At 42.7% G+C, this 26,519-nt stretch overlaps 1 protein-coding gene across 1 annotated transcript in view; it reads left to right on the top strand.

Moving 5' to 3' along the window:
- HMCN1 (hemicentin 1) overlaps positions 1 to 12,587 on the top strand; it is a 359,897-nt gene extending 347,310 nt beyond the window's left edge. The window contains 3 exon segments of the mRNA XM_006023882.3: positions 5,582 to 5,701; positions 8,896 to 9,022; positions 11,356 to 12,587. Of these exon segments, the coding sequence (XP_006023944.1) occupies positions 5,582 to 5,701; positions 8,896 to 9,022; positions 11,356 to 11,722 (614 nt within the window). The 3' untranslated portion in view covers positions 11,723 to 12,587.
- The last annotated feature ends 13,932 nt before the right edge of the window (positions 12,588 to 26,519 follow it).

Genomic DNA, 26,519 nt, shown 5'->3' with positions numbered 1-26,519 from the left:
CCCCATCGGGCCCCGAGGGAGGCACACCTGAGCCCAGGATAAGTGAGGATCTAGTTAGGGAGCTGCTGGAGGGGCTAGACGTTTTTAAGTCAGCCGGTCCGGATGATCTCCACCCTAGAGTTCTAAAGGAACTGGCCGGGGTCATTGCGAGTCCCCGGGCGCAGCTTTATGAGCACTCGTGGTGCTCTGGAGAGGTGCCGGAGGACTGGAAGAGGGCCAACGTGGTTCCCATCTTCAAAAAGGGGAGGAAGGAGGACCCGGGAAACTATAGGCCAGTCAGTCTTACCTCGATCCTGGGCAAGCTGTTCGAGAAAATTATTCTGGCACACATCCAGGAGGGGCCAGCAGGAAAATGCATGCTCAGGGGCAATCAGCACGGGTTCATCAGCAGCAGGTCATGTCAGACCAACCTGGTGGCCTTCTACGATCAGGTCACTAAATCATTGGATGCAGGGGTAGCAGTGGATATAGTCTTCCTGGACTTCCAGAAGGCTTTCGACACTGTCTCTTCGGGCCTGCCCTGTTCAACATCTTCATCAGTGATTTGGATGAGGGGGTGCAAAGCACCCTGTTCAATTTTGCTGATGACACCAAGATGTGGGGGGATGTGGGCACAATAGAAGGGAGCAACAGGCTACAGTTGGACCTTGACAGGTTACAAGGATGGGCGGAGGAGAACAGGATGGGGTTCAACACAGACAAGTGCAAGGTGATGCACCTGGGGAGGAACAACCGGCACCATACCTACAGGCTGGAGAAATCCCCTCTTGTCAGCACAGAGGTACAAAAGGATCTTGGAGTCATTATTGACTCCAAGATGAACATGGCTTGGCAGTGTGGGGAGGCAGCTAGGAAGGCCAACTGTACCTTGTCGTGCATCCACAGATGCATTTCAAGCAGGACCAAGGAGGTGATCCTCCCCCTCTATGTGGCACTGGTCAGGCCGCAGCTGGAGTACTGCGTCCAGTTCTGGGAGCTGCACTTTAAGAGGGATGTGGACAGCATCGAGAGGGTCCAGAGGAGGGCCACTCGCATGATCAAGGGACAGCAGGGCAGGTCCTATGAGGAAAGGTTACGGGACCTGAACCTGTTCAGCCTCCAGAAGAGAAGGCTGAGGGGGGATCTTGTGGCCTGCTATAAACTAGTCGGGGGGATCAACAGGCACTGGGGGAGTCCCTGTTCCCCCGAGCACTGCCAGGAGTGACCAGGAATAACGGTCACAAGCTGGCGGAGGGAAGGTTTAAGTTGGACATCAGGAGGCGCTACTTCACAGTCAGGGCGGCTAGGGTCTGGAACCAGCTTCCAAGTGAGGTGGTGCAGGCTCCCACCCTGGGGGTTTTTAAGAGGAGGTTAGATGACCATCTTGCTGGGGTCGTTTGACCCCCAGTACTCTTTCCTGCCATGGCAGGGGGGCAGACTAGATGATCTGCCCCGGTCCCTTCCGACCCTAGAAACTATGAAACTATGAGTTTGCTGGAAAATGGTAATTACCACGCTCCGGCCAACCGCTACATCTCATGTATCAGCATCCTTGTGCTTCAAAATGGCAGCAGGGGTGCTTGAACTAAAGCTCATTGAACTAAAGCAAGAGCCGTTCTAATTAAAGCACCCCCACCCCCGGAGCACGTGTAAAAGTGCCATTTGAAATTAGCAGCTATATAAAGACCAGATTCTGAAGCTCTTCCCATATTAAGTAGCACTTTTCCCTGCAGGTGTCACTATTGATTCCAAGGGCTATTCAGCCATATTGCTTATCATACAATTCAGTGTAAGTGAAAAAGAGCATGTTTACCTTTTGTAATTTTCCTGTACCCATTCAATATGATGGTGTATGCTTCTCCACATAATGTGCACATAACTGGCATGCATACTGAAGTTGTAAGTTAGAGTGAGCTTTTTGTCCCTAAGGTGATTACTGTTTTCATTTACTATGTTGTAGCTATAAAATAATAGTACTAATATATATACACTGCAGTCAAATAGACCTTAACCTATCTGTACTGACAGGGTGTCAGGCAGTATGTGAGTACCACCTATTGTGGACCTGACTTTTTCAGTGAAAGACTTGGAACACTGCTTGATTCAGTAGGAGACTTTAAACTGATTTCTCTGAGCATCATCCATTTCTATGGAAGGTGGACAGAGTCTGTCATAAAGCATCTGTTTCTTTAAGTAATATTCTTGTAGCCTTTTTTCAGTTAAACTGGAATATAAATTAATGTCTTTAACATTCCTAGGTGAAAAATATCTACTGAATGATTGTTGCTCTCAAAGTGCCTTCAGTGAACAGCAATTATTTTTTATTTCAAGCAATCTACACAAGAAGGGGAATGTAAACAGTTGCTGATTCTCCTGGGTGTAAATCACCTATCAGAATTCATAGCCAATGAAAGTTTGGCTGGAAAGAGGACTCTACTGCACAGGATGCATCATTATGGAATTGGGGGTTATCATATTTACTTGAAGATAAAACATCCCTGAATATAAGACAAGACAACTCCCCTCCAATAATTAGATTTTATATATGGAATATGTATACATTTGTTATAATTTTCCAGGTATAGAATTCAGTTATTGGAGGTTTGCCCTGAATTTGTTCCCCTCCCACTGCTACATCAAGGAAAATAAATTTGAGGAATCAGGTAGCTCCCTTGCCCTCTGCCTCCCCACAACTTCTTTCCCCTGTAGCCTCTTCCTCCACTCCTTACAGTCAAACCCTACTCTCCCTGAGCATGTGGAAGTGAGAAGCAAATTTGAAAACACTGACATTGAAATAAATATAACTAGTAATTTGCACATAGTACCCATAGACTTAGTTTATCCACAACTGGTATATTTTATGTTTTTTGAAATCATTGCAAATTTTAACACAGGTACTCTAGAAACACACTTTTAAGCAGCATTTTTGTATCTACTTTGATATAGTACAAACTGGGTGTTCATCTACACATTCATTAATGTGCCATAATTACAGCACATTAAGTTTAGTACCTGTAATAACAGATACAAACTTGATGTGACATAATTGGCACTACGCATTAGTGCAGAAGAATTTTTTTGTGATACTACTGTGCATTAGACAAGATCTACTGCGCATTAGTATGCTTTTTGCATGATGTGTTAATGTGCAGTAGAATTAGTCTAATGTGCATTTAGCATCTTGTGTAGACACACCCACTATGCATGACATCAAGTCAATGCCAAAAGGCTCATGATTTACCATATAGTTCATTGGGCTGGGTCCCAGCATAATCAAGAGCATTTCAAGCCATGGTGACCCCACAGCTCAGCACTGCTCAGAATGTATGCGTACTCCAGATACCCCCTACAAAGGATGCATATGCTAATTAGCACCCCCCCACCCCCGACTCATAACTGGACCTGGGTGTTCTTGTCATAAGTCCTGGGATCCTCCAAAAATTTATAAGTAAATGAGGTGCATGGTAACCTGGTCCACCTCTACCTCAGGTAGGGCAGGGCCACACTAATCATATATAACAGGCTAAGTGGGGGAGAGAAGGACATAGGGATTCTGGGTGAACTTGTGTAGGGCTCCATTTGATGATGATTGCCATACATTAAGGCTGATGAAAAAACAAGAATCATTGGAAATGGGAAACAAAGGCACAGTTGAGCTGTGGGAGTAAATAGGAAGTTGAAATGCATGCAGTGTAGTGGCTCACCATGACTTGAAAAAGTCAATGCTGAGGGGGACTGTGCTCAATGGGCAATACCATATATCTTATTCAGCTGGGCTGCACTAATCTATCATTGTGGTAGGTCCCCATCAATATGTTTGCCCAATATGGGTCATGAATGTTATAGTTATGCTCAGTTTTGACTGCATTTAATCAACCTTATAATTTATTACTGAGCACATGCTACTTTTGGCAGCAGTTTAATGCTAAACAGTGTATTTAATGAGGCTTTCTTGTATGCAAGTCTAAGATGACGGTCTTTTCCCTTCTTGCTTATTGGGGGGGAACCTCTTCTTGTATTCAAGTAAATATGGTAGATGCCAGTTGCATCCTACTTCCTTTCCATGATCCTGGGCTCCCCTCCCACACACTAGCAAGTTGAAAGTCAAGTGCCTGGCTGAGTCCCTGATAATCAGCTTATTTGTCAGCTGGGGCTGGGCACTGAACTGGGGTCTGGCACCAGCCTCAGTGCAGTTCCTAGCCCCAGCCAACAATCAGAACTGTCTGGCTGCACTGCTAGGGCACAGGGGATGAGAGGCTCTGGACAAGGTGAGCCTGAGGACTTCCCCCACTGGGGATGTTAAACCCTGCACTTGAAGGATTTTTACACATTGTAGCACACAGGCACCCCAGGATTGAGCAGCTACTCCTCAATCCTGGGGTCCTGGTGTACCCCAATGAGTAAAAAATGGGTGTGCAGCTGAGCAGCACACCCATTTTTTAAAAGGTCTGGGGTGCAATGAAACCAAGAGCGGGAGATACTTCCTGATATCAGGTTAACTGTGCCCCACCCCCATGTGCCTCTGGGGATTGGGTGGGGGGCCAGCTGTGTCCCAGACCCTGGGGCTGCCCCCTGCTGGATCCCAACACACATCTGTTATAGCCAATACCAACCTGCCACACATTCAATTTAAGGTATGATGCAAACAAGCGGCAAAAATGTTATGCATTACATGTGGAATATTTTTTGGCTCATTTACTGCAGTATCACACCATAAATTGACTTGAACACGTGAGTGTGCTACTATTTAAGGCATGATCAACAGGTTAATCATGCCGTAATGAAATATGTGCCCGAGGCCTAAATTCCTTAGCCTGTTTGCAGTTGCTAACATATTAGCCTAATGCAGATAATTTTACTTCACAGAGATAAAAATGTATATTTACAAAAAACAGTAATTATGACCCTTTCTAGATATTGAGCTTAATTTATCCATGTGGCCTGGGAGATGGCAATTTACAAGGGAGGCAGTTGCACCTGTTTGGGAAACTTTAAATGAGCAGCAGGTCCCCTAACTAAAGACTTCCATTAGAGATATGTAGGCCTAGTACATTGTCTACATACCTTGGATCAGCCTCTTCCCCAGTCATCTCTGCATGCTTCCTGGCCTGACTGTCATTGGCCTGGGACTCTTCATTGATGCAGATTTTGTAGGCTGAATGCACCACAATCTTCATTCTCTCCCCAGGCCCTCACTATTCAGCAGTGAACTCTCTAATTAGAATGTATAATACCAATTAACTTGATAAAACTGCTCTCCTAAATAAGAAAGGAACCCCTCAACACTAATTTTAGTAAAAGTAAATAAGTCACCTAGGGACTGAGCCCCAGTATTGCAAAGCATGAGAAAATATGAAAGAGACTTAGGAGCAATTGAACATATGAATTGTGAAAGGAAAGGCTTTCTTAGTCTTGCTCTCTCCCCACCATGACAAGCAGGATTCCCAAATCTCAGAAGCCCTATACATGCATTTTATATAAAGAGAAAAAATTAGCACTTGGAGGGTTTGGGATTTGGGTGCTATTGTGAGGTTCTGTACCCAAAGAGACAATCTGTTCACCGTAGTATAGGAATGTTTACATTTCCATGGATTTTTTTCAGACATTGATGAATGTGAAACCAGAGATGCCTGCCAGCATGAGTGCAGAAACACCTTAGGAAGTTATCAGTGTGTTTGTCCAATCGGTTATCATCTTATGATCAATGGCAAAACATGCCAAGGTAAGTAAATCTCTTCTTTTCTCCAGGAGGGAAAGTATAGAGATAGGATAGGAACCAAATTCATAGTCCATCTACAAACATATATCATCCCCTTGCAATGTGGTTTCAAGCCACAAAACTAATATTTAGATTTCAAACATTTCAACGTTTCAGGGGCCTTTAGATTTGGAGCTTTGATTCAACCCGCTGTAACATCATGTTTTCAAGGTTGAATTGGTTTGATGGTAAAGTTGGACCTATCTCTCTAATTGAGACCAACAATTTGTTGGCTAGTTAAATTTAAAAAAAAAATGAAATGATAGTAATTCAAAAAAAGGTCCCAGTGGGCCTGTCTTCTCTTTAGTTCAGATCTCCCACTGGGCTCCTTATCTGTTTAAAAAACTATATCCTTTCTTTGGACATAATTTTTAATGTTTAAAATTTAAATATAAATTAATATTTAAGAATTGTGCTGAGTAGGGAAATATTTCAGGCCATTTACCAAACTATATGAGCAACTCTGTCTTCAAGCAGGTGTTCTGGATGGGGCCAGAATTAAAAATGCCTCAAGCAAGGCTATTTTTGAGTAGGGACAGGGAGTACCAGAAATAAACAAGCTTATTTGATAAGACTTGCGACTGTACCAACATAAGAGGTTAAAAGTAGTTGAGACCGGATGCATCTACACATTCATTAATGCACTGTAGTTACTCCACATTAAATTTAGTATTTGGATAACCAAGTACTAAATCAATGCACAGTAACTGGCACTACTGTACAGTAACACCAGCGCATGGGTTTTTACAGATGCTAACGATACAGTAGCCTAATACTACTGTGCAGCAGCATATTACCACAGGTTTTTGCCCAGCACGCTACTGGGTGGTATTATTAGGCAACTGCATAGTTAGCGTCTTGTGTAGATGCACCCACTGACACAACCTTTTTGATACCTATCCAAGCTGGCTTAGAAATATACAGACATCTGACATATTATATAGTAAAATAAACTGCCGGCACTGACTTGCTGCTCTCCAATTTAACTCCAAAATATTTGGCATTAGAATGTTGCATTAGCAAAATCTGTATCCCAAGAAAAGGAGTTATGAGTTCCTTCACTACAGAAAATTTTACATTACTTTAAAATGCAATTCAAACCAATTTTTAAAATCTTTTCTTGCTAATCTGTAGATCAGGGATGTTCAACCCTCAGCCAGGCCAGATCCAGTTCATGACACTGGCTTATCCAGCCTGTGAGGTTGGGCTCCCCCAGTGCCACTGCTCCCCCACTACCATATTTACAAACCTGTAGGGAGCCCTGGCCTCTGCGCACTGGATTGGGCACCTAATCCCAGTGTGCAGGGCTAGGAAGGGGCAATCCTGGTATACAAGTGGGTGGGAAGAGGCAGTGGCAGGCCCCTGGGACTCAATCCTGGCATACTGGGACAGGAGGGGGCAGTGTGCAGGGGCAGAAGCAGGTGGTGCAAAGCCCCAGAGCCCACTCCCAATGCTCCAGGCAGGGAGGAGGCAGTGCCAGGTCCAAGGGCCTGATCCTTGTGCACAGTGCTTGATCTAGCCCTTGGACCAGCCCTGCCCCACTCATCTGGCCCACAGGTTGAAGCCAAGTCAGATATTTAGATTCAGATATCTGCTCTGTATTCAGATTCTGTCTGACAACCCTCTGGAACTCACAGTTTGAATGGTTTTGGTTCTAGATCTTTGACTCTGGCTTCTCTCCATCAGTGGCCCTAACCAAACTTGAGACTGTTTTCAGCTGTTCTGTGCTCATTAAGAACCCCTCAGTACCTGAAATATCCTAACAAACTCTCTCCCTCAGACTTCCCACAAAAGATATTGCAGACTGAAGAATACAGGACTAGAAGGGACACACAAGGTCACCAAGACCAGTCCCTTGCTATCCATTTCACTAATTGATCCAGTTCCATCTATAAGTTAGGCAGATTTTTGCTCTTAGTGCTTTTACTTCAAGAAGATCAGATCATGAGTCCAAACTTTGGGATTGTTATTGCCACAGGAGCACATGCTCAGAATCTCTGGTCTTGTCTGATCTAGCTGAATACCCTCTGAAGCCATCCCAGGCTGCTAGAGAAGAGAGATTTAGAGGGAAACCATTTCTTCCAACTCTGAGACCTTGGCCTTTTGGTCTTTGACCCTCCCTGGCTATCTGTGGCTCTGTCTCAAGGAGCTACTTTCCAGTGCATCTCCTAAGAGAGGGCCTTTACTACTTCAAAGGGAAAGGTGTACACCCCAAGTTCCAAGCAGCAAAACAGACCCCTCCATCTCATTAAAGGCATTTAGTAAGGGGCAAAGGCCTCAGAGCCAGAAGATCCTGCCCCCTCCAAAGGGTCAAACAGTACCTCTGTTCCCAGTCCATCCTGCATAGCCCTGGTTACCCTGAGGTTAGCTCAGCTGTTCTCTCTCCATTTTGTGCAGCCCAAGCAACCTAGAGTACCGTGGCTCTTTCCTTGCCTCAGACCTTCCAGCCCCCAACCTGACACCCTATTTTCAGGCTGCTCTGTTCATTGCAATGCGTACCTCTGCTTCCCTTGATGCCTCTGGGTATCTCCTCCAAAGGAAGCCCACCCAAAGCTATTGAATTTCTTTGTTGCTGAAGGTACATTTGTCTTTTCCCACAGGCATGTAGGCAGTTCTGGGTCCTAGCAAGGACTCTATTAACACTTATTTCCCTGTGTATAAGTTAGTAAGGGAATCTGAGGCAAGCAACATCATTCCAACTTGAACATATTTAAGCCAGAAATATTACAATAAAACTGTAAAAAAAATAAAAATAAAAAAGTCATCAGAAAGCTATGTAAACATTTGCTGCTTCTAACTTGATAAGCTATCTTGCATGATTTTGCCAGCATGCCTGTAGTGTGGACTATGATGTTCACTGCTTAGAGGTAAGAAAGCAGTTCTAGTTCCAAAGGCAAACTGATCTTTAGCTTCTCTTCCATGCCTGCCAAAAATGGTATCATAAGGACATGCTGAGTTTACTAGTTTCACTGTATCAAATATCAAGGTGGGATTCCAAGAATACATGTGTGCAAGATCAAGTGTGGAACACTCTTACTCATTCATACGTAGTGCATGCTCTGAGCTGGCAATTTTTAGATATCAATTTGATAAACTTTTTCTGTGTCTGAAATTCGTTCCAATACTGACCAGTTATTGTGTGCATTTTTTTCAATCAGATATTGATGAGTGCCTAGAACAGAACATTCATTGTGGATCAAATCGAATGTGTTTTAACATGAGAGGAAGCTATCAATGTATAGATACACCCTGTCCACCAAACTATCAGCGAGATCCTCTTTCTGGGTAGGTTTTATTTTCATTTCTTTTAGGTTCATTGATGCATGGGAAGACATTAAGGCTAGGGACAGACATTCAAAAAGCCTGAGCTTGAATGGATTCAATCTTTGCAGGTTAGTTTAACCTGGCTAGGCTAAACCGGTTTGTAAGCGTACAGACATCCCTTCTGGACTGAAAAAATGCAGGCACATGCAGCCTTCCCTTCCCTTCCCCAATCCTGTACTGAGGGGGGTGTGGCCAGGACCCTGCAGGATACTCTGATTAGGGAGGAATTCCCCCTCCCCCTCCTGAGCAGCCCAGCAAGGAGTTGCTAACACAGTGTTTATCACCCCTAACTCAGTGTTTATCAGCTCATTAACAAAACAGCAGCCTCTCTCCATTAGTTCAAGCTCTTCTTAAACAGCTTTTCCGAAGAAGGAATGGAGGGACATTACCAGCTACCTGTTGATAAGCTTTAAAAAGCCCTAAGCTGACACAGTCCTGTCTGCCTTTGTCCTATCTGCCACAGCACGGGCCATAGCCAGCATGGCTAGGGACAGACATTCAAAAAGCCTGAGCCTAAATTGATTCAATCTTTGCAGGTTAGTCTAAACTGACTAGGCTAAACTGATTTGTAACCTTACAGACATCCCAGAAATGCAGGCACATACCTGCAGTGGCTCAGGCTAGAAGCTGGGGGTGCTAGAGCATCCCCTCCTTCAGTGCTGAGGTGAGGGGGTCATGGTCAGGCCCCTGAAGGATGCTCTGATTAGGGAGGGGTCCCCCCCCCCTTGATAACAGAACATTTATCAGTTCTGTTATCAGCATTTATCACCCCATCAGAAAACACAGACTCTTGCATTAGTTCAAGCTCTTCTTAAACAACTTTTTCCAGGGAAGGAATGGAAAGATATTACCAGCTACACATTGATTAGCTCCAAAAATGCCTAAGTGGATGCAGTCCTGTCTACCTTCGTCCCGTCTCCCACAATATGGACTGTAGCCAGCATGTAGTATGCTAGCTAATGTTGAGAGGTGTATATGTAAGACAGAGAGGAGGGGGGAATCCCTGATTAGCAGGGGGTGATGAGGGGAGGGGTAGGGGAGCAGGGGGAATCCAGACAGACACCTGCAGTCTCTGCCAGAGCTCCAGCCGAGGAGCAGAGGGGAGTGGGCCAGCTCTGCTGTGGAGCAGAGAACCCAGCCCAAAGAGCATGCCAGGATGCTGGGGGACTCTGATTTAAATTAAACCAGGAAGGGACCTGGGACACACATTGCATAAACCAGTTTGATCCAAATCAGTTAAGTCTGATACTACATCCAACCAGGTTTATCTCAAACCAGTTTCAGCCATTTTCAAACTGGTTTACATGCACTGAACTTCTGTTCTGTTACAGGTTTAAACCAGTTTCTTATCACTTAAACCAGTGTATGTGTAATGTCTGTTCCTAACCTAAGTGACTGGACTCTGGCCACTTTGTAAAGACTATTAACAATATGGAACAATAATAGATTTGTGACTGACTAGATAATAAAACCCGACTGCAAAAGGTCTGCACAAGTTGTGACTTCTGGTTCTTTTTATAGATCCTGTATTACTACTTTTAGATTAAACAAAAACAAGATTCAGGTGACTTTGCTACCAACTGAGCATGACACAAGCCAGAATTCTTCTGGCCTTTATTTATTTTTGTGCTGTGCTAAACTCTCATTTTTAGAACACCTTAAGTATTAATTTGTGTTGTGGCTGACTAGTCATTAAGAGAATGGCAATAGATCATACTGAATGATCACAGTCAGCTTTCTCATGTTTCAATTTGTTTTTAAATTTCCCAAGTAACCTTTTTTGCCATCTTCTGAAAATCCCATAGTTTGTTTTGTTTGAGCTTTTTTTTACCTTTCAAAGTGCTTGTCCAGCTTCACAATCAGAAACCATCTTCTGGATATGTTCCCAGCCAAAATGAGACTTAATCTGGAACAGCTGATGCCCCGTAGTCTCTTTCAAATCTGATTAGCTGGGCTAAGACTCTTTCCAACTGGTGTAACTTGCTCAGTCTAACTCATATTAGTCTGCCCCTCTCCCAGCCCATTTTTTTTGTTTTAGAGGTGACAAAAACATGATAATCAAAAATACTTATTGCAGCCACAAATATGCTATAAGCAATCTCAGGAGCGACTCTTTTCTGTGGTGATCATGTGCTACTGACATACAAGTAAAATAAAGGAACATACATTTGTGCTTAAAGCTATCTATCTAATCGCTCTGTGTGTGAGTGAGCCTATGTAACAGTACTTATTTATGAGTAGCCTGCAGTGTGCTTTCCATTTAGCTACATCAAAATGCTGTTTTTATTTCCTAGGTTTTGTCTCAAGAACTGCCCACCCAATGACTTGGAATGTGCCCTTAGTCCATATGCCTTGGAGTACAAACTTGTTTCTCTCCCATTTGGAATAGCTGCCAATCAGGATTTAATCCGACTAGTTGCCTACACTCAAGATCAAGTCATGCATCCTAGAACAACTTTCCTAATGGTAGATGAGGACCCAACAATCCCATTTGCTCTGAGAGATGAAAACTTAAAAGGAGTGGTGTTCACAACCAGACCCCTAAGGGAGCCAGAGACTTACCGAATGAGAGTCAGAGCTCTGTCCTACAGCACCAATGGAAGCATTGAATACCAGACTACGTTCATTGTTTATATAGCTGTGTCTGCTTATCCATATTAAAAAGCACTTCTGACAATAATCCCATTATATTAATCACATTCAGTAAGTGCCAGTGGGTATTACCACTTCCAGACTGACACTACTGCCTCTTTCTCAACAGTTGTGAATCTGGCAACTTGAAAATGGTGCTACACTCTTTTCTTTTCCATGCTCTCTCTGAGGCTGCCAGTATGTTTCCATTATTCCAATTGAAAAAAAAATTCAATGGTTCCGAGGAACCTTTACCACTTGCTTTATTTATTATACTGGAGCAGTCACTTTCCACAGGTTGTTCCGAAGATGCAACAGAACAAATCAGAAGTGTGAGGTGGTATTTTAGTGGTCAAACAGTAAACAAATCAGTCTCTGTTTAAAAAACAAAAAAATTAAAAAAAAAACCTAAACAGAAATCCAGGTATATTTCTAAGTGGTCTGCATATCTTTGTTGAATGTTGTTTTTATGGTTTTTACAGTATATCTTAAGAAAAAATAAAATAAGAAAAATATTTTTCTTACCATACTTGTAGAATTAGGTCTGTATAAAGTTGCTTGATTTGGTCAAAAAAGAAAAAAGTACTACTTTGTTTACACTTGCCAGTGATGAAATAGATGTCATCCGGAAGCTCTGTTTTCATTTAAAGATGCCAAATGATAATTTGTGATGTTTGTGCAAGTTCAGCTGTGCCATTTCTTTGCTGAAGAAAAGAACCCAAACACATTACATTACTACTTCCATCTATGACAGGAGATATTTTTATAATAAAAATATATAACTCTAATATTTGATATAACTCATTAATTAACTCCAAACTTTCCATGTTTCCACTACTCCTGATTCATTCAACCATTCAGTGTTCATTTTAGAGTTGGGTTTTGGGTGGGGTTTGCAAATAGAACATTTTTTTTAAATCCAAAAATCTTAAGTTTGGTTCAGCAAAATGTTAGGTGTCAATACACTGTATAAGGTGGTAACAAACTCTGGAAGTAATTTTGCCAAGATGTATTCTATTTTTATGAAATGTATATATGTGTTTTTTTTCTCTACATGTATTTTATTTCCTATGCAATATCTTGAGTGTTTTATGATTATTTTTTTTACCAAAGAACAATGTTACATCAAAAATAATCAAAATAAAGGTTCACATTTCCTTTACTAACTTTTGAGATGGCTTCAAAATTTGTCCATGAACACATCATTTGCCACAAATAAGTCAATACCTGTAACTGTAGTGCAACATTTGAAACAACCTGCGCCATGAGCTGACAAGCCTTGTGTTTGTGCAGCTAGGGAGGTTATCCTCCATCCAATGAGCAGTCAGCTCTATAACTCTCTCCACATCTGCCATTCCCTTGTGAAGCCCAACATTTGGGATTTCATGACTTCATGTAAATCACGTTAGTAAATCAAGTTCTTTAGAGGAGCTGTTTAAAGTTTTAGCTACTCTTGCTGAGAGAGACTTAACTATTGTTAAGTGACTTTGGTTTTGCTGTACACATGTGCAGGGACTGGGAATAAATCGCTTTATAACAGAATAAATCTATAAACAAAATGAAATATTTTCCCATAATGTATATAGAAGGAAAATCAGAGAGACTCTAGATAGGTAATGCTAATGAATAGAGTGATTTGAGAACTTTCAGATAATTTTCAGGTATCAGATGAGAACACCAGAGAAAGACCCAAAAATATCAATGAACCTAAATAGTTGGGCACTTCCTTGTTTCAGATGCTGCTTTGCTTGATTCTGAACTCAGGAACTAGAGAATGTATTTCACATATGAAAGTTTCTTACTCACAAATCACTAATGACTGAGTGTTAAAGTTCAGATAGTACCACTGGGCACATTTACATATGTGCTTTACTGTGAAGTAGAATAATTTACTACACAATAGTGTCAGCGCCTACACATGTGCAACAGTTGAGCGGGTGTGGACTAGTTTATAGTGCTGTCGGATAGTTCCATCAGACATGGGTACTGTCTGATGGTGGAGTAAATGACTGTGCTTAAACACCCGTGTAGATGGTGACATCAGATTAGTTTACTCTGGCTCAAATTGCACCAGACTTTATTCAGACACATTAATTGCATTAGTGTCTGAATTAGTAAACAGTCCCCCTCCCTCCTCACACATAGAAATGCACTTCGTGTGTACCACCCTGTCATACTGAGCATCATATGAGTACTTAAGCTGTTTTCTTTATATTGAATATATTGAAATACCCATCTATATCCCCACAGTTTCACAGTGGGTTTAATCTCCATAAAGCTAAATGGGAAAATATGGTACTGGAAAAACAAGTTGCTTAAAAGATTCTGCCATGCATCCAAATGCTACTGTGAAGAGCTCTAAACAAAACAAAACTTGTAAAAGGTCAACTTTTTCTAACACTAAAAATCTAGAAAAAGAGTTGCATACAGTGAAATGTATCTATGTCAAAAAATGAGCAGGTGGGGATAGGGGAAAGTGATACTAACTAGTTTTCCCTTAATTTCCTTCTCAAAAGTCTGTGATTAACCAGACTAAATCTTCTGGGTTCAGAAGAGGTTTCATTCTCCAGTGTAACTGTAGGGAAAAAAATCCACATCTTATGAAAGGCAATAGCTACATATTATTAGGTTTTCACAATCCTGACATGTTTCTTGAATTCTTCCATTTCTGTTTTCCTTCCCTTGAAAAGATTCTAGGCAAGATAAGGGTTGAGGTCTGCCCTAGGCACCTACATATCCCTAGACACATCAACTTCTTCATTACTACCAAGTTTGCTTTTCATTCTATTTTTTCAAGTGGCCAATTGAAGATCAAAAAGGGAGGAAAAGGATAATCTAGCAAGGCTCCCCCCTCCCCATCTGGAAGCAGTTATACTGAGGTGATGTCACAGAATAGAAGCCCTTAGGGAATGCAAGGATTAGGGTTATTGTGCCCTTTACCATTTTCACTCTTTTACTGGCCGACAGGAAGTATAAATAAAAGGAAACCTTGTGTAATGTACCCTTTTTTTGCTGCCATCACATCTTGCTTTGTTTTGAGTTTCTGACTCATTTTGCTTTATGAATTGCAACCCTATTGGACTAAATCTAAGAAAGAATGGAGCCAGAAAAAAAAAATCTACCTCTATAAAGTACCCAGAATTATTAATCATGTGTTGAAAAGTGGGCTGTTTCTTATTAAACAGCTTTACAATGAACTTCAGCAGAGGTGGGAGTCAGATTAATACGCATGAGGTTGACACAGGTTTGTGTCAGGTTTATGGTTTGCCAAACTAAGCTTCCTGTGAAGCAAATACTCTAGTGAAATTAATATCATTTCAGGGATGGTTAAAAAAGTCTGTGGACACCATTTATTTTCCATAACGAGGACTATTAAGATAATTTTTGTCTTTTAAAAATTGTATACCTGACTATGGGCTCGATTACAGAGCCATTTTTTGCAGAGATCCCAAGAATATCTACAAGATTGGTCTCTTTATTCCATTTTAAAGGTATTCATCTTCATATGTTGCTGCAGCTTCCATTTTTAGGTTAAATTATTGTCCAGAAGCTGCCCACAAGGTCAGTGCTCCCTCCTGTCCAAACTTACCATTTTAGGCCTTGTATGCATTTAAAAGGTCATTCAGGCTAAGGTAGTGTCTAAATTCAAATGCAATATCTATTCCCAAATAATTGACTGCCCTTAAAATATTAACACTTTCTAAAGGACTTTTTTTTCTACTCCTCAAAGTTCAACTCCTTTCCTACTGGCAGCCCATCCTGTCCCAGTTCCCATTAAACATTAAGGCTAGTTACAGACAGTCAAAAAGCCCCTGGCTGAATCTATTCAGTCTTTGTAGTATAGGCTAAACTGCACAGATTAAAATGAAACAGAAGTGAACAGACATTTACTTTTGATTCAGGGAATGCAGACACATGCCTGCAGTGCACAGACCAGTTCAGGATGCTAAACCACAGCTGGAGAAAGGAGGTGGGGGGGGGGGGGGGGGGGTGCTAGAGCAGGTCTCTCTGGCTGTATGTTTACTTCCTCTTCCTGCTACCCACAAGGTCTCTGGGATTTGCTGTCTAGACCTATAACATCAGCCCTCTGCAGGGTTGCTCATCACTTCTTCTTCCTGCTTCCAGGTGCCTCTGGGATTTGTAGTCCACAGTTGCAGCCAGCAGTAAGTTTGACTGGGATAAGGGGTGTTTAACCCCCCTTCCTGGCTCCAGACCCTAGCCAGGGTTTGCCTGGGGGGGCAGTCTCCCCCAACACTGTAGACTGGGCTGCATCCCCCACCTGGGCTTGGCCCCCCATCTTTGTCTGCCAGCTCCCACTGCTTCAGCTAGGGAGCAGAGGGGTGGGGCCAGCCTTGCTCTCTGAAGCAGACAGCACAGTCCAACACATGGCTGCAAAATGCTGGGATGCTGGAGGACTCTGATTTAACTTGAACCAGGAAGGGGTCTGGGAGAGAAGTTTCATAAACCAGTTTGACTCAAATCAGTTAAGTCTGATACTACATTCAGCCAGGTTTATCTTAAACCAATCGCAGCCATTTTGAAACTGAGATTCTATTCTGTTACAGGGTTACAGGTTTAAACTAATTTCTGATCACGTAAACTGGTTTATGTATAACTTCTGTCCCTAGCCTAAAGCTAAATTCATGCTGATCTTGCCAAGTACAACTACAGCCACAGATAACCCATGAGATTGTTCTGGTGTTTCCTTGTGAACCCATACCAAAATTAGACACCAGTCTGCTGGTAGGAAAGGCAGACTAATTCTGACTAGAAAATAAACCTATATAGGTTGCTTTACTTTCCGTTGAAAAATTGTATGGAATCCCATTCTTTTTCTCAGAAAAGAAAGTAAGGTGAATCTTTTCAGAAGGCATTCATAAGGGATGCTCCACCACCGCTTAAGTGTGCACACACACACACACACACACAGCTCAGTGTATGTGTGTATAAAGTGTCTGAAGCCCAGTAACAAGAAACCCAGCATAAACTGGTCCAAGAATTTAAAGGGAATAATGAGAGAAAATATGGCAAAGAATCAGGAATATATTTTAACACAGACCTAGTAAACTATGGAATGTCTCTCAAAGTGGTGAAAGCCCGTTTCACTATAGTCATTTGAATGGAGAAAGCACTAGACATTTTATGACAGGAAACAACTGCCCTAGTCAGGAATAGACAATGGTGGAAACTGCAGAATCTCCAGAATATGATGTAAGATAGCTGCTAGTGGAGAGGTCATGCTCAGTTTGTACAGATCTAAACTTTCATTAAAATATAAAAAGATGATCTTACACCTGGACAGCTTTAAAGAAATTGAATACTTGTGAAGAAAAAATTACAAATATGACGTCTGCCTGCATCTACAGAAAGCCAGAAATTAACAAGGCTGCCATCACTTTTGTTCCCTGTTAAAGTCCTGAGAACACTGAGCCAGAGCCAAGAACAGATTTAAGCACCTGTGGGTGCATCTACACATGTGATTTACTGTGGAGTTGATTAGCTCTACAGTAAAGCATCACCATCCACATGTGAACCGGTACCGGGGCAAAATAAATGGACTCTCTTCCAGCGGAGTAATTAACTGCAATCAAACACACATGTAGACAGTGACCACTGGGTGCAAATTGCATCTAGTCAGTTCAGCCAGCCAGGGGTCAGAACTGCCAGCTCCTGCCAGCCCCTCTGTGACCCAGCACCACCACCTGGAGACCAGGGCTAAGCCCCTGTATCTCTTGCTAGCCAGGGGCTGCTCCACCCTGGCTCTTATTGCTGCTGTCCTGGGTGCACATGTAGACACTGCGTCCAGAAGCAGTTAAATCCAGCACGACCTGCCCCAGAGTTTATTGCGTCACCATAATAGCATGTGTAGATGCATCCTGTGAGCAGTCCAGTAAAAAAAAAGGCTGCCTAACTGCATCCTTGGCTTCTGCTGGAAACTGTCTTATACTGCAGTGCCACCATCTTTGATGAGCTCAGTGCATAGAAACATAATCCCTGCTTAAGGCTGTTTTAGATTCACAAATCTAGCCTCCCTGCACATATGTCATCAAAAGGGGCTAACCTTGTGGATGTGAGTGGGAGAGAGAGCAACCCATCTTTTGCCCCAAAATCCAATGGCTGGAGTACTTTCTCAGGAAGTAGGAGACTTGTGTCCTAAGCTTCCTCGCTATGAAGGGGTTTGAAAATATCTCCCTCTTCCAGAAAAATTCCCTAACCCCCAGGCTATTAGCTTGTCTGGAGTGAAGGCTCCCTTTTGAAGGCAGAGTCCCTGGAGGACCCAGATGAACCTGGACCATTGTGCTGAAAGGAATGCAGAATTCATGGAGAGAACACCTCAACAAGAACCAGCCTGACTCTTTAACTTAGTGGGGTGGGTACTGTCCTTGAAGAGAGAGAAAGAGAGAGAGAAAGAAAATGCTAGGTTCTGGGAGTACTTATGTATTTTGTATTAAACAGCCACTGGATAAAAAGCTCTGCCCTCAACACATAAGTCATTATCTAAATCTGGGCTGTCATATCCAAAGCCCAATGATGATGCTTCAATATCAACATTAATTAGTTCATTGCTAATCATTTTAAATATGTGAGATAAAGTTTAATTTACAAATTGAAAAACAAAAAGCCATTATGTATCCTTCAGTCATTCATAAATCAGGGTAACTAATTCCTGGAGTGCCCACAACATTCAAATATAGAGCCTACCTAACACACACACACACACAGACACACACACACACACACACACACACTCATTTTCAAATCCTTTCATAGTGAGGATTATAGCTGTTTCTGCATCCATCTACACAATATACTTTACTGCAGAGCTGACTTATTCGCTCCACAGTAAAGTGTCACTGTCTATATGTGCAGCACTATTAGGCTGCAGTAAACTAATTAACTCTACTGTAGTACTGCCTGAAACAAGTACTGTCCTACAACAGAGTAGTTATGTGCAGTGAAACGTGTATGCATATGGTGACAGGGCTGGCTGGGGCACGAGGGTGCTATAATGTGGGCGCTGCCTGCTGGCTAGCCCCACACTGTAGCACCTTCGTGCCCTAGCCATCCCCTCCATAGCATGCTGAGCAGAGGCAGACAGCTCCGGACTAGCAGGCTGACCCTTGGGACCCCCTGCCAGCCAGGGCTGCACCACCCTGCCTCAGTGTGCTGCAGATCCAGACGCATGTATAAGTGCTGTGCCCGGGAGCAATAAACTCCAATGTAAGCTGCACCAGAGTTTTTTGTGTCACATTAATATCATGTGCAGATGTGCCCTCTGTGACTATAGCTATAAATGGTACACGTGGCTTGCCCAGCATGTTTTCTCCAGGTTTAGAGCTGCAAAGGACTGAAGGAGTTTAATGATTATTAAAAATGCACTGGATGAAGACTAAAAACATCCAGTCTAGTGTGTCCTACATTTTTCTCTTGGAGAAATATTGCAAAGCCCCATGGAAAGCATGCTACATAAACAAGAGATTTTGGTATAAGAGTGACATCTTGTGGCTTTTCAAGTTACCTGCATGCATCTGCTCCCACAAACCTGCTGGCAGCTAAGCTCCACATCAAGGGTAAGGGTTTAGGTTGTAGCCGTGTTGGTCTAGGGGCATAGGCAGACAAGGTTCCTTGGGTAAATCTGATATTTTTTATTAGACTAACTCAAATAGTTGGAAAACGTATTTGCAAGCTTTCAGGCATAGATACCCTTCATCAGGCTAAGGAAGCATCTGCAGTTGGTCTGTGCTCTTCCTGGATAGACTAGTAAAGCAACCAGAGGCCAGTACATATGCAAGAAAGCCAGTCAGTGAAAATGTAAATTGAGGTAGTCAATGGGTGAGAGACAGGTTGGGGGTGGTGGAATGGGAAAGGGGAATGAATATAGCTGGTATAAAGTGGAGAGGTTACCTGGGGAGTCAGATGTTAGGCAGATTATAGTGTGTCGTAAATCCAATGTCTATATTCAGTTCATGATCTCCTAGATACAAAAAATCATGGACTAAATACAGACATTGGATTTATGACACACAACTTGCCTGGCATCATAAATCTCCACCCTCCTCTTACAGCATGACTGCTCAAAACATTACAGGACAAGACAGGACATTCTGCACTGAAGCAATGTAACACTACCAACAACACCCTCATGTGTGTAGTTAATCATTCAGGCAGACACTCATGAGAAAGCCAGCTAACACATTGCCTCCTAAACCAATCAAGATATGGAGGCTATGATATTCAAATCTCAGTGAAACAGGCTAGTATAAACCATCTCAGCCTTTGATTCTGCAGCAAGTCAGTACGTATGGATTCAGGCCAAAGATGAATATAAGGTTTATGCTAACAAAACAGCAGGAAATATAAATTATAGGTTTTCTATGCCACTACTCCCTAACTCAGCCACATAGACCATCCTAGACGTTTCATGTTATGCAATGAACAAGAAAAGGAAGTCATAAACCCAAGTGAACAGTTTAACAGGAATAAAAATAGCAGGTGTAGGTAATGCATCTGATACTATTTCTCTAGAAACCTTAATATTTAAATACTTTGAATACTCTCACTGTCAAGAACAGCTGATCTAATTATTCATTATGAATAATGATACTTTCTAATCAAGTTCCTTCCCCTTGTCATTTTCAATCTGATTTGTTTGAATAAATTAATTGTTTATGATGACTGAGGACTGGATACATTTTACACAAACTATATGATGTTTCTTGTTAGTTCTACTCTGCAGTTCAGCTATTCATTACCTTTGGTGTATGATTGATCAAAACTATCCTATAGTATTATTCCTTCTCTGTGGACACATCTACACAAGATACACTACTACACATTAGCCTAATTTACTGCATGGTATGGGCGAGCGTCTACACATGTACGCCCTTACCGCGCAGTAAATTCCCTTAATCGCAGAGTCAAAGATTGGTCTAAATTGTTTGTTAAAGAGCTCTGTGATGCAAGTTGCTCTGTATTACAACAACCATATAGCATGGAAATGAGTTATCTTTGACTGTAAAATCAAATAATGAAAAGAGGCCGTGCAGTTTTATAAAGCAAAACAAACATACAACCCGCCCATTCTAAATATTTGTTGTGAATTCTAATCTTTGTTTTGCTTTGACTGTATTTCAGACCCCTTGTAAGTGGCTGTTCACAAATCTTCATATGAATTTATGTTCATGTGGAAGACTGGGTAACATTGTTTTTCATATTAATGCCTTTATCTATGTGCAAACATAATATTTGTTTGTTCATGAATATTTGTTTCCCACTGTTCCCTATAATATCTCATTTTTATAGTCATAGGGTGCATCTACACATGCATTTACTCCAGCCTAGATTTACTGTGCATTAAGCTAATGCTGAGTAAGGGTTTTTGGGTAGGTGTCTACACATGCTGAGATTTGGCAGAAAATTTGCTTTAAAGTACAGACTTGTCAAAACACCTGAGGCTGAATTGATTAAATCTTTGCAAGTTAGTCTAAGATGTGTAGATTGAACCACAGAACAAGTGAACAGACATTCACCTTCGACTCCAGAAATGCAGCCATATGCCTGCAATGGCTCAGGCCAGAAGCTGGGAGATGCTAGAGCAGGGGTGGGCAAAATGTGGCCTGCGGGCCAGATGTGGCCTGCCAGGCCATTCTATCTGGCCTGCAGGGCACCTAAAACATTAAAAAAAATAATATTTATCTGCCCCTGGCTGCCTTTCATGCAGCCCTCGATGGCTTGACAAAACTCAGTAAGCGGCCCTCCGCCCAAAATAATTGCTCACCCCTGTGCTAGAGCATGCATCCCTGCTGGGCTGGAGTAGAGAGCTTGGCCCATGGCTTGCCCTCCTACCCTGTGAGGGGGGAGGGTTTGCAAGGGAGGTGCAAAGCATCCTGGAATGCTGATGGACTGTAAATTACCTTGGATCTGGAGGGGGTCAGGGCAGCGTTCCCTCTAAGCTGTGTGGCGTGCACAGCCACACAGGCATGCCTGACAGCATGGCATGAGTGCGCCTGCGTGGCCGCACACGCTGCACACCTTAGAGGAAATGCTGGATCTGGTACAGAACTTCAATAAACCAATTTAACTTAAATCAGTTAAGTCTGATATTACATCCATCCAGGTTTATTATAAACCAGTTTCAGCCATTTTAAAAGCAGTTTGTGTGCACTGAACTTCTGTTTTGTTATAGATTTGAACCAGTTTCTGATTATTTATACCAATTTACATGTAACTTCTTTCACTAGCCCAAAAGTTGGAAGGCTTTTTGATGGCCTTGTGTCTATGAAGGGGAGAAGGAGCAAAAACACCACAGAGAGAGACAGATAAAACAGCAAGGAAACTACAGAAACGTTCAAAGAACTGCTCGTAGATTGACTCTGAAAATATGTTAAGAGGGCATTTTGAGGCAGAGTGCAAGCTTTCTTAGAACCATGAGCAAGAAAACTGTCTCTAACTGTTAAGTTCCTACTATGTTCAGGCAAACAGGATGTTGTGTAGATGAACACAAACAGGATGAAATCAAAAGAAATATATGACTTCATTATCAATATTCCTCCCTCCCCCCCAAGAATCAACATGGACACCTGTAAATCCTGGCTCAGTAAAAAGGAATAATGCTGGTATTATCCATTTTTCAAGGTAAGAAATTGCACACCAGTATTAATTTTAAACCAAGATGGAAAAGATAAAGGGAGCCCTTACAGAACTTAAAGATAGTCAAAGAATTTAAAAACAAGACTTAAAGTCAGAGGTAGTGGATCAATGTATAAAAATGTAGCTGGACTTGTAGATCAAAATCAAGCAAAAGCAACTCAGTGGAATCTGTCACAATGGATTTTGTGACAGAACACTTGTTCTTTCCTTGTATTAGAAGAAGCAGCAGGGATACACTTAGAGATAAAAGATCACCTTTCAGTGTTTATTTTGGTCTGAATATTTTAAAATGGGATTGAGAGTACACTATTACATGAATGAGTAATGCTTGGGAATCGTAGGAACTCATCCAAAAGATAACTGTTATGAGGCCAGGTATGCTAAGAAAATTAAGGAAATCTAATCACTTAATTGATGTCAGATGCACACACAGTAAGTGAGAAACATGGACCCATCCAGAAACAGGAAAAAAGGGTCTTGACACTTGGACCTTAAGAATCGAGCATGAAGTCTGGATCTTAGAGATCGTGGATGAGCTAATCTTCAGTTTGGATTTCTACAGCTAATGGCAATACTGATGCCTTGTCAGAGAGCTGTTTGTGAACGCTGCCTTAGGTAGGACAGCAAGGACTTTGCTACTTAAAGACATGAGCATAGTCAAGAAGAAAGCTGCTTAATCTCCTGATGTATGTACCTGGTTCTTGCACTGAAACAGAAGATGGAAAAAATGCAAGAATGGATAACAAGGCAACTAAAAGCTTCTCAGAGCAAAAAAATGTCTGATACCAGAACAGTGTACAGCAGAAATCACTTGAAAATGCAGCTAATTGAATTGAAAGATGAAGTACTGTATGGGAAAATGAGCAAACATGATTTGTACAGAAACAGTGGAAGGGGTGTTGACATTATGTCACAATGTTAATACTTCTGGGCATTTGGGGGTTGCAAAAATCCCTATCCAAGCCAAGGGAGAGTTTCTACCAGCAGGTTGTAGAAAATCAGTATAGAATTTGTTATGCCTGAAGATGCCTCTAACAGAAAAAGCTTGTATGCTGCAGTATTTCATAAGGGCACCAAAAAAGCACATTGCTGTTGATGTCCCTGGCCTTTTTCTGAGGTCTGGTTCCACAATTCTAAGAGGAAAAAAAAAGAGTGGGAGCTGGATGATTCTTTGCAGGAATCTTATACAGTACAATACAATATCCATCTCTCAGTACAACATTTTATACAATACCCAAATAAATGACCGGTTGTATAAAATTAAATTGAGCCCAAACCTAAACCCAAGTTGTCCATAAAGACCATCTGGGGAGGTATTCAGGGAATAGGATTTCAGTATGGCTGTTTCTAAAACTTGAGGATATAACCGTAGAAACTGAGACTGGCAAAGTCATGACAGTAATAAGCTACACACTGAAACAAAATGGGGAACAATTTCCCCAGACAGCATAGTTTACAGAAACAACAGATGTTCCCATGAATGACGCATGCCCCTCGTGGCTGGGGGGGCATGGCGGTAGGGGGAGCACAGCGGCAGTAAGTGGGAGGTCCCTCAGGTGCTGTTGGTGGTGGGGGGGAGGGTGGTGAGTGCTGACCAGGGGCTGGCGACCACCCGCAGATGCCACTGGCAGTGTTAGCGGCAGGGTGGCAAGCAGCGACTGCCCGCAGATGCCACCAACAGTGTTGGTGGTACCTTTTTGTAGGGGGTGCACCGCCACACTTAGGGAGTGCACATGCACCCCCTATGCATCGCCACTGGATGTTCCTCAAGTGCTCATTGAGCAAACTGCCTCTTGGATATTTGAAACGAAAGTCTAGGGAAAAAAACTCAAAAAAGATTTGAACAGGAGTGAAACCAGTTTGCATTGGTGACCATATACAAGGTAGGAAGGACCTAAACCATAAGATCTGAGGGGTTTCCCCTGAGGTCTGAAGGTAAATGAAGAAAGCTAGGTATTGTTTGATGGAACTGTGTTTGTGAGAGGCAGACACAGCAGAAACCACAGAAACACACCTAGAAGGCAGCTAGAGAGCCCATGGATTAAAAGTAAATGGGAACAAGGTACTCTTGTAATGAAATAAGACATATACAACTCCATCTGTGGACAAAACACAAGAGCATGGTGCAGACTGGAAAGAAATGTAGAACAGTAAGCAAAGGAACTGCCTCCTGCAGCTGGATGCCGACTCTGCCCAGGGGGCCAGGACTTTGTGTTCATTCCTTATAAATAAACAAGATTACATCAAAGAAATACCTGATTCCAACATCATTTTCTTCCTCTAGTGGAAACAACATGCAAGGCTCTACTTTAGGCTATGCTCTTGGGTCACAAAGGTTAACAATATTTAGAAATCTTTTTTTCATTAAGACTTTTGCTGAAATACAATACTTTAGTCTGTTAAATGACTACTTTGTCTTACTCTTAGCTTTCTTTTCTCTCTCCCTAGATAATAGATTTGTGGAGATTTTATAAAAATGTTAACACTAAAAACCTCATGGCTGAAGTTGTTTTGAAAGATTTCTGGTTGTTTAACTAAGGTTGTTCCTCCACACAGGATGCTGGGTCTCTCAGTGGCACAGTAGTTTTTTTGTGTCCATCCAGTGCAATACACAGGAAGGTGAAACGATGACATCTTTAGCACAGACAGTAGCTGCACTGTACCCATAAATAGCAAGTGATTAACAAACAGTCACACAAAATGAAAGCCAGCAGCAATCCTCTACAAACATTGGACTTCCTTTACATAGGATGCTTCATCTAGCCAAAGTATATCTCATCAGTGCAAACAACTGCAGATCAGTAGCATAACTAGTAGGCCTGTGCAAAGCGGCTAGTATTCGCTTCGGATTCAGATTTGGCTGATTCGGGGCACAGTGATTCGATTCGGTGATTTGAATCACTGCCCTGAATCTCCGAATCACATAGGCCCATCCCCTGCCCGCTGTCCCAGCATGGCAATGGCTGTCCTGCCTGCCCCAGTTCCCAAAACTTTGAAAAAAAAAGCCCCGACTCACAGGGTGTTGCCAGGCAGGGGGGCAATCCCCGCTGCCCACCACTGCCACACACTGCATGGGGGGCTCTGCCATGAGCCCCCCGACCCTTGCCCGGCTCTCCCAGCCCCACCATGGCTGCCCCACCCATCCCTGCTCTGGCCCTTTAAGGAAAACAAAAACCAAAAAAGCCCAGACTCATTGGTTCCTGCCTGACGAGGGGTAGTCCCTGCTGCCCTCCCCCCCACATGGAGGTGTCTTCCATGTGCCCCCTGAAGCCCAGAGGCTGCTGCAGGAGCTGGTGAGTTCAGAGATTTTTTCTTTTTTTTTCTTTAAAGGCCGGAGCTGGGGCAGGAGGGGCAGGCATGGAGGGGGGGACTGGGGGAGCCGGCAGGGGCTCTGCTGCAGCCACCGGGGACTGCCCGAATCACTGAAGCTCTCTTAATCTTTTCCAAAGATTCGGAGAGCTTTGAATCGATTTGGGCCTTTTTATTGGTCCCCGATTCAATTCATATTTTGAGATTCAGCCATTGAATCGGACTGAATCTCCTCCAAATCGAATCAGCGCCCAAAGCTTCGCACAGCCCTAATAACTAGGGATGGGAGACTGGATACACACCTCAGGCACTGGCTCTTAGGGGGAGTTATCAAGATGGAGGCAGGGACCTGGATCTAGGGCAATGTGGAGCTAAGGCAGGAGTCTACTTGTCTGCCTCAGTCCCCCATAGAGATGCCACTGTTGCAAGGAGAAGTGTCTACACAGCCCTTAGCTACTGGGTTAAACCCCCACAGTTGCTGCTGAATTAAGGCTTTTACAGTGTTATTTTGCATACAATTCTGTGCCAGTAGTGAGTGAAACCACCAACGGCATTAAAAAGGAGGCATGATGGGACCTGATGCACAATCCCAACAACTGTGCCGAACAACAAAGAAAGATTTCTACATCTCCCTGCCTTTCTGCCATTTGACACCACCAAGGAAGGAATCCTGTCTTACATGCACATCAAAGAGCAACTCACAATGACACTCATAGATTTCATAGACATTAGGGCTGGAAGGGAAATTGTGAGATCATTGGGTCCAGCCCCCTGCCCAAAGGGCAGGAAGTCAGCTGGGGTCAAATCACCCCAGCAAGGTGAGTATCCAGGCATTTCTTGAACATATCCAGAATAGGTGCTTGCACCA

This window comes from Alligator sinensis, unplaced genomic scaffold (assembly GCF_000455745.1).
Source record: "Alligator sinensis unplaced genomic scaffold, ASM45574v1 scaffold468_1, whole genome shotgun sequence".
Taxonomy (NCBI): Eukaryota; Metazoa; Chordata; order Crocodylia; family Alligatoridae; genus Alligator; species Alligator sinensis.
This window is presented reverse-complemented; position numbering and strand designations above follow the sequence as displayed.